The sequence below is a fragment of the Dendronephthya gigantea genome, unplaced genomic scaffold (genome assembly GCF_004324835.1).
Source record: "Dendronephthya gigantea isolate DGI-Jeju-01 unplaced genomic scaffold, DenGig_1.0 000032F, whole genome shotgun sequence".
Lineage (NCBI taxonomy): Eukaryota > Metazoa > Cnidaria > Anthozoa > Malacalcyonacea > Nephtheidae > Dendronephthya > Dendronephthya gigantea.
Window position 1 is genome coordinate 1,793,884 of NW_021163042.1, and position 12,790 is coordinate 1,806,673.

The 12,790-nt window shown below is 36.1% G+C and overlaps 1 protein-coding gene and 1 long non-coding RNA gene across 7 annotated transcripts; one reads left to right on the top strand and one right to left on the bottom strand.

The window, feature by feature from the left end:
* Positions 1-957: 957 nt before the first annotated feature.
* LOC114524943 (pendrin-like) lies at positions 958-10,241 on the top strand. 6 transcript variants are annotated; one of them, XM_028546184.1, is made up of 11 exons: positions 2,856-2,997; positions 3,460-3,541; positions 3,769-3,979; positions 5,319-5,429; positions 5,652-5,857; positions 6,472-6,636; positions 6,822-7,871; positions 8,040-8,171; positions 9,029-9,083; positions 9,297-9,415; positions 9,659-10,241. In XM_028546184.1, exons 2-11 carry the CDS (start codon positions 3,527-3,529, stop codon positions 9,701-9,703), a joined length of 2,109 nt encoding a protein of 702 aa, XP_028401985.1. In that variant the 5' UTR covers positions 2,856-2,997; positions 3,460-3,526; the 3' UTR covers positions 9,704-10,241. The 6 variants fall into 6 exon arrangements, with proteins under 6 accessions (XP_028401980.1, XP_028401981.1, XP_028401985.1 ...); XM_028546179.1 differs by lacking the exons at positions 2,856-2,997; positions 9,659-10,241 and adding an exon at positions 958-1,095 and having other exon boundaries at positions 9,297-9,631; XM_028546180.1 differs by lacking the exons at positions 2,856-2,997; positions 9,659-10,241 and adding an exon at positions 958-1,095 and having other exon boundaries at positions 3,460-3,515; positions 9,297-9,630.
* Positions 4,685-7,155, bottom strand: LOC114524947. Its single transcript, XR_003687138.1, has 5 exons — positions 7,063-7,155; positions 6,735-6,823; positions 5,830-5,895; positions 5,291-5,423; positions 4,685-5,221 (listed from the first exon to the last, which is right to left on the bottom strand). It is a non-coding gene; the product is annotated as an uncharacterized LOC114524947 (long non-coding RNA).
* Positions 10,242-12,790: the final 2,549 nt, after the last annotated feature.

A 12,790-nucleotide genomic window follows, 5' to 3' on the forward strand; every position in this document is an offset into this window, starting at 1 on the left:
CTACCCCAACTAATGTTTGTTTGAGTAATTGAATGACTTTTCGAAGCCTATGCCAGGACACTGGTGTAATCAGTTAAGATCTATGTCAGCATTATCAATGTATTTTCTTTAACAAAGCTTTTTTAGCAAAACAATGATAAATTGAAACTAAAACTGCTTGTGTTACATGAATTGAAAGAGTAATAAATGCATGTGTAGTACTGACGTCACAACTTATTCATACACGCTTAATGGCTAAACTGGCCAACCAGAGTTTATATCTCCATGTATTAAGTAAAACATCAGATTTTACTATTTTTTATAACTAATCTGTTGTTTGAACATCCTTTCAAATGAAAGCACCCCAGACAAATGAATGTAGAGTCAGACACATATTTGCAAGAACCAGTGCCAGTTTCCTTTACTTCATCTGTAGTTACATAGCAAATATAGTGTGTGCAGCTCAGCAGTTTTATAGTTGTCGTAGTAAATTTTGTAAAATCGATTATGTTAAATATCTACGCCTTGGTCTTATTGTTACTACGTGCGGTTTAAATGACCCTTTCATGCAATAAGCAGCTCTAGAGGACTAATAAATTCGATTTCGAACACAAGGCCTAATTCTATCAAATTCAGTATTGCCTCGCTTTTGTTAATAATTTCATTTCATCTCATGTATATAATAGGGAGTATATAGGACCTATATTATTGTACAGTTTACCGGATACCGCGGCCTCTAGCAAGTATATAAGATATATAGTCATTATAATAGACGGTATATATATAGCCAATCATGCTGTTGCATTTTCAAACATTCTACTAACAAAAAGAGATACAAATGCATGCATGTACTAATATATGCAAAACAGCCATTTGCCTGATCCAAAATTAAACACCTGTCTACAAATGTTTACAAAAGTCGTACAATACAAACAAAGTGTATTCATTAATTCCTAAGCCATGAAGGCACATGTGATATTATCCATGCATTGCCATGTCTTGAAAGCCTTTTTTTCGCCGGCTTCTGTGGCTTTAATAAGTTATTGTCTTGATCGAAAATATATTCAAGTGGAAGTAATATTTCTCCCTGGCCCGCAATGAACATGATATGAAACAGTGAGTATCTTCCTATGGTTTAAAGATCATAATACAATTTTTATTTTACATTTCTTCCTACACCTATTGAGTACAAAAAATCAGACCGGCGCTTTTAGTTTTGAGTTTTTTGCCAGTCCGTGGCTTTGGCCGGTTGTACGACATAAACTACATGCATGGTTTACCTTAAACTGCCGGCCGGATCAGTATTTAATAGAGCAAGAAGTAAAATGTGAATAACAATTTTCACTTCTCTTGAGTCATGAGTTGGCCAGTACTAGTCAGTTCAAGAAACGGAGCAAATATTTCATGTTTGGGGAGTACGCATTATAATGTCGTATATACGATTCCTACACGATTCAGTTACTGACTATAGTCAGTGTGAAGGAAACCGATCAAGTTACACGAGTGAGTTTTTATCCTGACTCGCAAAGGGTGTATGAAAAACATATAGCTACATGCAAAAATTGCCTATGTTATATTGCTGGGCCTCGTTAATTATACTATTTACTTGACAGTCACTGCAATCGCGGTTTGGTTGAAAACTGCATGGTGGTTGACTGGATTGATCAATTATATAAACATGATTTCAACATAATTTATAATGACTTAGCATCAAATGTGCATAACAACTGCCTAAAATAGACAAAACACTTCTCGACGTTTCGACCTGAGGGCCTTCGTAAGGAGAGTTAACGAAGGGCCTCAGGTCGAAACATCGAGAAGTGTTTGGTCTATTTTAAGTTGTTTAAAGACGCTGCCACGCTGCTCTATATTCAACATATAATGATATAATAATACACCAGTTAACATTACCTAACAGTTCCACTAACTCTCTCGTTTATTGATCGACGTTGTTAAAAAATCTGCATGCAGGAAATATGTTTCCATTAGAGACATTCGAAATTTGTTTCTCCGGCTTACAATTCGTTCTCCATGGCCAGTGGATGTTTTTTTAGAAATTGTATGAGTATATATTAAGTTTGTTCTGCAAGCTTTTCGATATTCAATAAGAAGAAATATATAATATAGGCGGTTCCACTTTCCAGAAAAATACACCTCACAGATCTCTCTCCTGCATGTGTGCAGAACTTGTAGTCCTTTAGGATGGAAGCACTTCGCACTGACTGCTGCCTCATATACACAAAGTTAAAATACATCCTCTTCAGTTCTAGTGTGTGCCCAGAGATTGTCCTGTTATGACAAAACCCCAGCAATAAGCTAGTTCATAGTTAACTCTGGCCATGCAGTACTCACAAACTCTCTATACATTCAATGTCAGTAAAAGTAAATGTAATCCTGAGTGAGACATGTGGAACATTTCCATCAGTAAATTGCTACCCCCAGTGTCAGTATTACCATTAGGTGCCGTTCTTATTTTGGTAATATCACGAACGGGAAGCCGGAGCTTCTTGAAAAATCATCACACAAGATGTTTTACATCGATCGTTTTGTATATGAACATAATCGCTAAGCGTGCGTTGTGTCTACGACGATGGTCGAAAACTTTGCGGAAGAACGTGACCCCAGTGCCCCCCGGCTACTACACCCCTGTCTACTACACCCAACTCAGGGGAACTGTCAAATCACGGTCAGTCATAAGTTAACAGCAAATTTGAGTTTGGAAAGGATCAGTTTGTTACTGTATAACTGTATAAGTGTATTGTTTCTTTATTTTCCATCTGTAAAATTTACTATATTCACGTAGATACTTATTTAAAATGTTGGCAGAGCCTGTGTACACACATGACATCTCAGATTACAATATGTTCGTTGTTCGTTGTTCACTCCGGCATGCAATACTCGCGCCCGGAGTATAAAAATGACCAAGACCATTTTATTGCAACTGAGTCAGTTCTCGTTGCTGATATTGAAACGTAATCCATTGCCACTGGACGACGATGAATGCACAGTTATCTAGAAGTATGTACTTGTTATTCATAGCTCTAGTGAATGAACCAACTGTGTATAAATTGGAGGGAAAGCTACAACCCTTAAAAATCAGAACACGAAGCACAAAAATGGAAATCTACTCGGTTAATTGTGTTGACGCCGTAGTGGGATATGTTTCGGTATTTTTAAATATAAATATTAGCACTTGTAAAATGTAGAGTTATGTTATAATGATAGTTTATCACAACTGGTAACCTGAGCGGTAATTTCATATACGTTACGGCCTGTCACGAAGTTTCATTGCAGGCTCACGACCGAAATTTTATAAAATCGATTAATTGCTATTGACTATTGTTAATTTCGCCCCCCCCCCAACGTGCAAAATAGATTTTCTTGCGGCCATCCAACATAGCCGCCATTGATTTCATGTCATAGTATATTGCTATAAAGTATATATGATTTTGTAATAATATATCTTCAATCACCACGTAGGTCGCGTTTCTATGACGTGTATGGTCTGACGTGTTTCCGAATCGACAGCACTTACCGTAAGTAGGTCATGATATCCTCCATGGTTAGTATACTTTAGTATAATAGTATTATTAGACGTATGTTAATTGTGTCTACCACTTATACCAATATTTCAAGAGGTTCCGTTTGCATATTCCATGAGAAAGGTCAACTTGACAGAAGCAAGGAAGTTTAATGAAGGCCGGGTTGAAGAGTTCCCATTTTCGCTCCAATCTGCACGGAGAGATCATTGGTAAATAAATAAATAAAAGTTGGTCTGTTTTTATTAAGAACAATTCGCACACCCAGAAAATACGAAAGAAAGGGATGAAAGGGAGTCTACGAAAAAGATGTTCTGATGAATGGAAGAAGTGGTCTTTGCGTGACACTTTGCATGGAATACTACCCATCACACAATGGTTACCAAAATACAAAGCAAAGGAATATCTTCCAGGGGACATCGCTGCTGGATTGGCATTGGGTATCATGAACATACCACAAGGTAATTAGCAGTTGACAGTTGACAACAAAAGAAAGAGATTTCTATCAAAATATTCGATACATTACATAGAATATAATAATGTAACTTGTTATATAATCCTACACTGATTGCATCAGGCCAGACATATATAGCATTGTCCTTACGATGTAGCTGAAACCTGGTTCTTATATGTCACCATTACCGACTTCGGCGATGTATTGTTTGTTGCCGACAAAGAAGAAAGTTGATTCAAGAATTTAATAACAAAGCATTTCATTCACATGGCAAATTATAGTGTACGTTAATCAAATTTTGAGCTGCCTCACTTTCTATGAATCTTGTGATAATAATAGACTAAGCATGATTAAATTGAAGAATTGTTTCTAGTAAAATGATACCACTTAATCCCTACTAGTCGATGTGTTATACAAACGGCTGACCCACGATAAAAACCCATAGAAATTGGTCTTATTTAAACATTTGTCTTTGTACGTTGAATAAATTAATAGACAATAAAACGTGTCGTTCCTCATACAGTCTCCTATCCTATACCGTAACTGCTTAAAGCACGTAAGCAATTTTTTTCTCTTCAGCAATAATTCGTACATGTTCGTTCTTTTCAGTTTTGAGTTTTCACGAGAAAGGGATAAGAGCATGATCTGGCTGTGTATTTAAATAAAATGCAAAAGTCCCAGAATGCCATGAATAAGCATCATCCCTGCATGCATATATCATTCATAGATGATCAGCATCGACTACGATTTTGTTAGGTACAGGCACATAATGAGCTCATGTACAGTAGCGCCTGCGCATTCAGTTATATTGTGCAGTTATTGAGCGACATAAAACAGCCATGCATGATTATGCAATCGAATCAAAACTATTTCATCATTAACGACTATCGTATTCGTTTGCATGGAAACCAAGCACAATGTGCTAAAACGATCACGCGCATTTAACTGATTAATGAAACAAAGACCTTTCCACTGGGGCAATATATTCAGTCTTTCAGTTCACTATAGTTCACATCCACTTCAAAACTGTCAAAATGCTATTGACTACTCAGTGTAGGGGTCTTGTAAATTATCAATTTATGATGCGTTCTCTGGATGTCGGCACACTTGCATTTTGTTTGAACTAGAATTTTACTGTACTGATTGTACAATGTACGGATCGTATCCCAGTATGCATTGGTAAAGTTGCTTTCAGAAAACTAGCCACGAGAGCCTTTACAACATAGAGTTTTCAGTGCAAATGTGCAATCTAAAGTAGAAAAATATTGTTCACTTGTGTCAAATTACTTAACACTGCATGCAACATTTAAAAACTGACCATCTGAGTTCTGTTATATGTTTTGCAGGTTTGGCCTTTGCGATGCTTTCATCACTTCCTCCAATCACAGGCCTTTATGTTGCCTTGGTGCCTGTGTTTGCTTACGTCATCATGGGAACTTCCAAGCATCTGTCTGTTGGTATGTACAGCATGGATTGTTTAAATTTCACAAAACTAAGTGGGAATTATTTGTAATTTGAATAATCAATTTGCAGAATTCAATCAATTCATGATGCAAAAGTTCAAAAATAAGAGTTCGTTTCCTCCTTTAGTTTGGTTTCTTCCAACCTCAAACTAAGGGGTAGTTTTAACAATGACATACTTCATCAATGCAGGAATGTTTTCAAATTTCCAAAACTAGGTTCATTTGCAGTGGTAAGTATAATGGTTGGCAATGTAATAGATGCAAGGACAGCCGGTCAAACTACTGTTGCATCACAAATTGTTAATGGATCCATGATGAATGAATCATCTTCAGCGAATGAAATTTCTGGAGGTTGGAGTGCAGAAGATAGAGAGAAAATTATTTTATCTGTTACCTTGTGTTTGGTTGTTGGAATTATGCAGGTGTGTAAACAACTACAGCTCTCTTTCCGTAACTACAGCTTTCATTTGGAAGAATAGAAAAAAATCAGTTAATCACCCAAATAGAAGTTAAATAAAGTACGAACTAACACGTTATTAGATACTGAAAGAAGTAAATATAAGACTTTACAGGGCAGTTTACATGGACGATTTTGCTTCATTTTTTCGAGTTAGTAAAGGTGACGATAGATGTGAAATGTTTATGAATGCTGACATAATTCACACATAAAACAGCTCATTCATTACATATTAAGTTCATTCTTTCGCATCAATCAAAAGAAGAAAATCGCAGCAGAAAATCTCCCGTAAGAACTGCCGTTTGGCCGTTTGCGGCAATCACGAAGTTTCAAATTTTGATAATTTTCCTCGGATTTCAACCACGGCGACATCTCCAGGATGCTATATGTATCATTTTACTTTGGAGAATAAAACGAACACAAAAAATAGGTATATTAACGTATGTGTAGTGCTGATAAATTTTGTTACCGTAGTACAACGTTGTCGGACAATGGTAACAGAAAAATTAGTGAAGTGGTATTTGTGTGTATTCATGCAGATATTATTTTAAAAGATATTTAAATTAAATCTCTTTTCAGACTGTCATGGGAATTCTCCGACTTGGATTTATAACGATATTTTTATCTGATCCTTTAATAAGCGGGTTCACGACTGGAGCAGCATGCTGGGTGTTTACAAGTCAGATCAAGCACATTATAGCCATATATCCAGAGAGATATAGTGGACCATTTGCTCTAATTAAGGTACGTTTTATAAAATTGCGAATGAGATAGATCAGGAAGCAAATGCTTGAGGTATTGATACACAAATGCACTTTTTTAATAATTACGCGGGGCCTTACCTGCAGAAGTCCTGCCTTTCGTGAATCGTGAGACGTGAGCCAATCGCTAAATCAAGGCTCTCAGCTATTTTCTTTTCATATATTTAGACCTATATCGACATTTTTAAAAACATTACAAGCATCAACCTTACTTCGCTGATAATCGGGATAATATGCATTCTTATACTTCTCGCTATTAAACATATGAACGAGAAATACAAAGACAAATTGAAATTTCCAATCCCAGCCGAGTTTATTGTGGTTGTCCTTTCAACCGGGATCTCTTACGGGGCGAAAATGAAGCAAAAATACAACATCTTGATCGTTGAATCCGTTCCACGTGGCTTACCTCCTTTGTCTGTACCGCGCAGTGATCTTATAACAGATCTTGTTATCGATGGTTTTGTAATTTCGGTCGTCGCTTTTTCAGTGAATGTTTCACTCGCGAAGTTGTTCTCGCAAAAGCATGGTTATCCCCTTGATGCAAACCAGGAGTTGTTGGCATATGGCGTGCAGAATATCGTGAGTGCCTTTTTTTCGTGTTTTGTGTCGGCCGCTTCCCTTGGTCGGTCGTTGATTCAAGAAAACCTCGGTCGCACACAGATAGCAAGTGTCATATCATGTGCTATAATATTGCTTGTCTTAACAGTGTTGGCACCATTGTTTGAACCTTTGCCGAATGCAGTTTTAGCAGCGATAATAATCGTCGCGATACGAAGGTTGTTCAAAAACTTTGCACTGGTTAAGGAACTCTGGAAAGTGAACAAAATCGACGCCCTTACGTGGGTTATCACGTGGATTGCAGTTATATTATTCGGGATAGATTTAGGCTTGGGTATTGGAGTGATATTTCAAATTCTGTGCCTCACGTATCGGCTTTCCAAGCCAAGTTTGAGCATACTCGGGAAGGTGCATGGTATGGACGGTGTTTACGACGACATTAATCGTTACGAGGACACAACGGAGCTTTCTGGTATCGTTATTGTACGTTTTCAGTCGCCTTTATGTTTCATCAACGCCGAAAGGTTCAAAGAAAAATTGGATGAAAACGTTTCTAAAAAATACAGAATGAAAAGAGCAAAGAGAAAAAGCAGATACCCAATGCTAATTTCTGATGAAAAAACGTTCACTGGTACCGGCTCAAATAATAGTAGGGAGGTAAATTATGTTCAGCAAAAATATTATTGTCACAATGTTTCATTAACCAAAGTTAGTAGATGAGCTATTTATTGCATAGACACTGCATGTAGAGCAATGGAATTAGACTAAAACGTCCACAAGTGTGGAGACTATTTGAACTATTATTACTTTTCTTACTACTACCAGTCTGGCGTGAGCAGTGCGGCTGTGGCATCTTCTGAATGTGATGTGTCTTCAGTGGATTATGTTCATTCTGTTATCATTGACTGCTCATCTTTCAGTTTTATTGATTCGGTGGCTGTAACAACTCTATCGCAGGTGATTAAAAAGGAAATGTAAATGATAAGGCAATCGTTTATCATCCATATTCCGTTAATTTGTGAAATTGGCAGTGCTAGGGCAGTATTTTTCACATTTTACAACATTTCGCATGCCAAACAATCTTGCAGCTTCGAACATGGCCTTCACGTTGGCGGCGGTAATTTTGAATTAATTTTATGAATGCATGTATAGCGTATTGTCTATTATTATACATTTCGTTTGTACTGTCGTTCCTGGTTGGTCAGAAAGCACCGGTTGATTCTCAATATTCTGTATTTATTACATAATTTCATCTGTATAATAAAATAATTCAAATGCATGTATAATAAAACAATCATTCGATTCGCGGCTTTTGCATGATATCATGCAAGAATTATTCAGACCTCGGTCGATGTTACCGCCTCAGCTTCGCTTCGGCAGATAACATTGCAATTGACCTCGATCTTAATGATTCTTGATATCCTGCTGACATGCTCAACCTCATCCAATAATTGTTTATTATTGTTAATAATATCACCGAGAATTTTAGGCCATAACCATTCACTATAGGCAATTTTTTTCGGCGAAACGCGAATAAATTAACCTAGTGGAAAACGGAATTAATGGTAAACGAGGGGAGAGAACTGAGTCGCGATGATTTGACGCGACAGAAACGCAACGTTTAAACTTGAGAGTGCAATTTTCCTTTACCATTGAGACGCTTTTGCTGCATATTTCGCTTTTGCGCACAATGCTTCCATGCATGTGTGCAAATGGTGCTATTCATATATAGCACCAGAAATGCACGTTGAACTAAACTCTGAATTTGAAATATCCATCATCCTATGTGTTAATTTCTGTTCTTTTCATCTCAGATTGCTCTGGAATATGAAAGAAAGGATGTAAAGCTGTATTTAGTGAATTCGTCTTGTAAGTTCATGTTGCTAGAAACTTCCTATGAGTATACCAAGAGAATAAGATAAGAGTCAATTACATTCATCCCAGAGTATTTCTCTTCAGTTTCCAGATACCATATATACCTAGATTACCCCGTTCTTCGAAGAATCACGTTTAAACTCAACATCTCCAGGACGCTAATTTGTCTACAATGACTGATCCGTATTCTGCATGAATTATTTTTAGACCAAGTTCTCAAAGTGTTGAAACTGAGTAGAAATTTATTTGATGATAGCAAGAGGATTCATATCTTACCAGATATTTCTAACGCACTGCATCATGCTTATGAATGGCGACATACGCAGGTATATATTTTAACCTTACTCTTCCCTTCAGTTTTACTACCATGTTATCTTCATGAAAACTCCCTGGCCGCTGATTCATGTCAGAGTTTAAAAGCCCCTAGGCCTAGCTATGACTTATATTCAACGCTTTCAACACTTATACGACATATATAGTAAGCTACATATATAGATCAGTATGTTGTAAGTTATCACATGCATGTAATATACTGTATAGTAAGCAGCTGCATTTGGTTTTATCTATAGCTTCTGCATTTTATGGAAGATGACGATGGAGCATCTGAAGTTTGAAATATGTATTAGCGTCTTCAAGGTGACTCATGAAATGTACTTTGGCACAGTCGCAAATATCTTATAAATAACTGAAATATATACAAGAAAACCTCTTTGAAGAGAAAGACCTTGGCTTTTATTTATACATACATATAGGATGAATATAAAAAAGCAAGAACTATATAATTCATATATAAACAGATGATTGCTAAATTTCATTTTAATGCCAGTGCAATTAATAATACTTCTGGAATTCATGGCGTCTGAATATACTTTTTAATATCCCTTGTTTTTTTAATAATGATTGATAAGTGGTTAAGATATAATTTTGGGAACATTTATAATGATCAAATGTTTCATGACTGATGACCAATATCATCGTTACATGTAGGTCAAAACCATTAAACCAATACGAGACATCACCAGTATAACGTTAATTTATATAGTTAGATCCGGAATTGGGATAATGTAGAATAATCTTTTAAAAACTGAAAGCGGAAATTAAATAGTCAGTTACGCTCCCGTGAGTTTTATAACAATATATTCCCAACTAAATAAACATATATTATATATTGCATGAGAAAGAGATATATAATGATATATGATATATATGATGTATAATAGAATTAAAAATGCGCTATTAGCTATATTCATAGTTTGTCAACTATAATTAATATAGACCATTCCTAAAACCATAGCATAATAATCATATATGGCATATGCACCATTACAGATGTTGATTTACAATACAAATTTGACAAAAACATATAACAAAAAGCTTTACAAACTCAAACTAGAAAGTATCATCATTAATATAATTCTATCTCGGTGGATGTACATATAGTCCTAGTCGATAGGGCATCTATTGATCCGATATTTCCGACGATCGAGTTCCTGTCCGTCCGCTCCTTTCCATTGACTCCATTCTGAAAGTACTACTGTTAAACCGTTTGGATCTTGATCGTCGACCGAAGCTTAGAATGTGTTTCATCGATTGTTTATAGCTGTTTAATCTGAACAACCACAGGAACGGCTTAAATATAAACACGGCGTAAGCGCAAGGTAGCGAGAATAGATTAGCTAGTTGAAGTTTCACCGGGTCACCGCACGTTTGACAGTATAAAACTAGCATGACGATTACACTTTCTGGAACAGAAGCTGTCACAAAGAAAAGAACGTGAATAAACAATGTCTCAGCGACCTTCGAGTTTCTCTTGATTATCTTCATTCCTTGAGGTGTTGAACGTTTGATGTTAAAAGATTCTCGAAGTCTTTCTTTACGTGCGTATAATTCTCGAAATATTTTTGTATATAGACATACGAATGTTATACTTAACACTCCAAGCTGGGCGCATACAAATGACATAATTCCTTTAACATAAGAGGGTACCTTGTTCGTAGGTAACGTATACAGAGGAATTAAAAATACACATGAAATGATTAGAAGTATTACACCAAGGGACGGAACCAAAATTTTACGGGCTTTCGAAGACAAATAGCCGTAACGAACAGGGAATACGATCGAGGCATAGATATTTAAAGTATGCAGTAGGTTTCCAAAACAGTATAAAGATAAACCGCACAAACTCAAATATATAACAAGTTCTGGAAACAAATTTTGGTCTGCCCAGAATAACACTGCGTCCAAAAGTAATATCAGAGAAATTATTAGATTTGCAATCGAGTTAAAAGCCAGTAAGATTGCTGTTATTGTTCGTAATTGTTTAAAAGGATCTTTGAGTATAACAAGGAATAGGATAGCGTTGAATATCACACTGATCAAGGCCATTATACCAACCAATGTCACGACAACATCTCGTTCAACTTTGTATTTTCCAGGCAAGATTATAAAACCAAATACGAGCAATAGGTCTGGTACTTGGGAACCATTTCTTGTTAGATCCATCATTATATTTATTCTATACGATCAAATGAATTTCGTTACACTTCAAACTTCACAGTTATATGCGGTATTTCGTCGAATTTGCATGAATAATTTTTTTTGTCTATATTACGCATATAGTGTCGAATTTGACCTGTTTTCCGATGTTCATTAGGTAACAATTTTAAGCTATTAGGCCTATAATCAGTTAGTTTTGAGCTTCGATCGATGAGAATAATTGAGAAGTTTAGTGAATTTGAACTCACTAATGAACTAACCTATGATATAGTCAAAACTCATAACCGGCCAGAATAATTTAAGGCATCAAAGAAAAGATCCAATTCAGGCAACCTGCTGGGAGAATGATTAATTAATGATATATAGGCGGCTAAATAGTTGTATAAGTTAGACTCAACTAATCTGTAATGAGAAGTAAAACTGTGTGCACACGTTTTCACTGAAATAATTTTTGTCGTTTTGACGCCCCGTTGACACGATCACACGATAATATGGCCTAAATTCATATTTATCTTATCATAGAAACTTGTTTTCCCCGTCTTCAATATTACCGTGACAGAAATAGACAAATTATATGCACCTTTGTCATAACGGGGAACGCCAAATATTAGACAAATTTGATTGCGACAGTTTTGCATAGCTAATCAAAATTCGTGTGACATCAGACTTTCCTCGTTTAACATCATTATGGGAAAGGTCTATTGGAAAAGCCACTTTGTTTAATTTCCCTACTGCTTTTGAACTTACTCAACACGCAATCGCAGTAAAGTTAAATAAATCCTTATCACACATCTGCAACGTTGTATCCAGGTCTTTTATCGTGTTGCGTGCACATGTATATTGCAACGTACTTATGGCTCATGCACACGTGGCTCAGCACATACTGTGTTTGGTATGCACTCGTCATGTTTGTCATGTTTCGTGCATTGCGGTATACCCTCCAAAAATGCATCCATTTTACTTGATTATTTTCAATTTATGACCTACACACAGGGATTGATTGTATAAAACTCTTCACTACATTCTGGGTTGTTAAATCGTATAGTTAACCTACATAAACTACCCAATACTGATGGGCCAATCTTTTCAACAAACTACAGTTATATAACTAAATTTTTACACAAGAGTCGCCAGCGGATATATATATATATATATATAAATATAGTATCCGTTGCACTAACATTGTTAATTTCTTGTACGTTGCA

Bases quoted from the DNA above. Each gene is read 5' to 3' on its own strand.
- LOC114524943 (XM_028546179.1), top strand. The intron at 7,872-8,039 runs GTAAATTATGTT...TACTACTACCAG, and splicing joins GCTCAAATAATAGTAGGGAG to TCTGGCGTGAGCAGTGCGGC. The intron at 8,172-9,028 runs GTGATTAAAAAG...TTTTCATCTCAG, and splicing joins CTGTAACAACTCTATCGCAG to ATTGCTCTGGAATATGAAAG.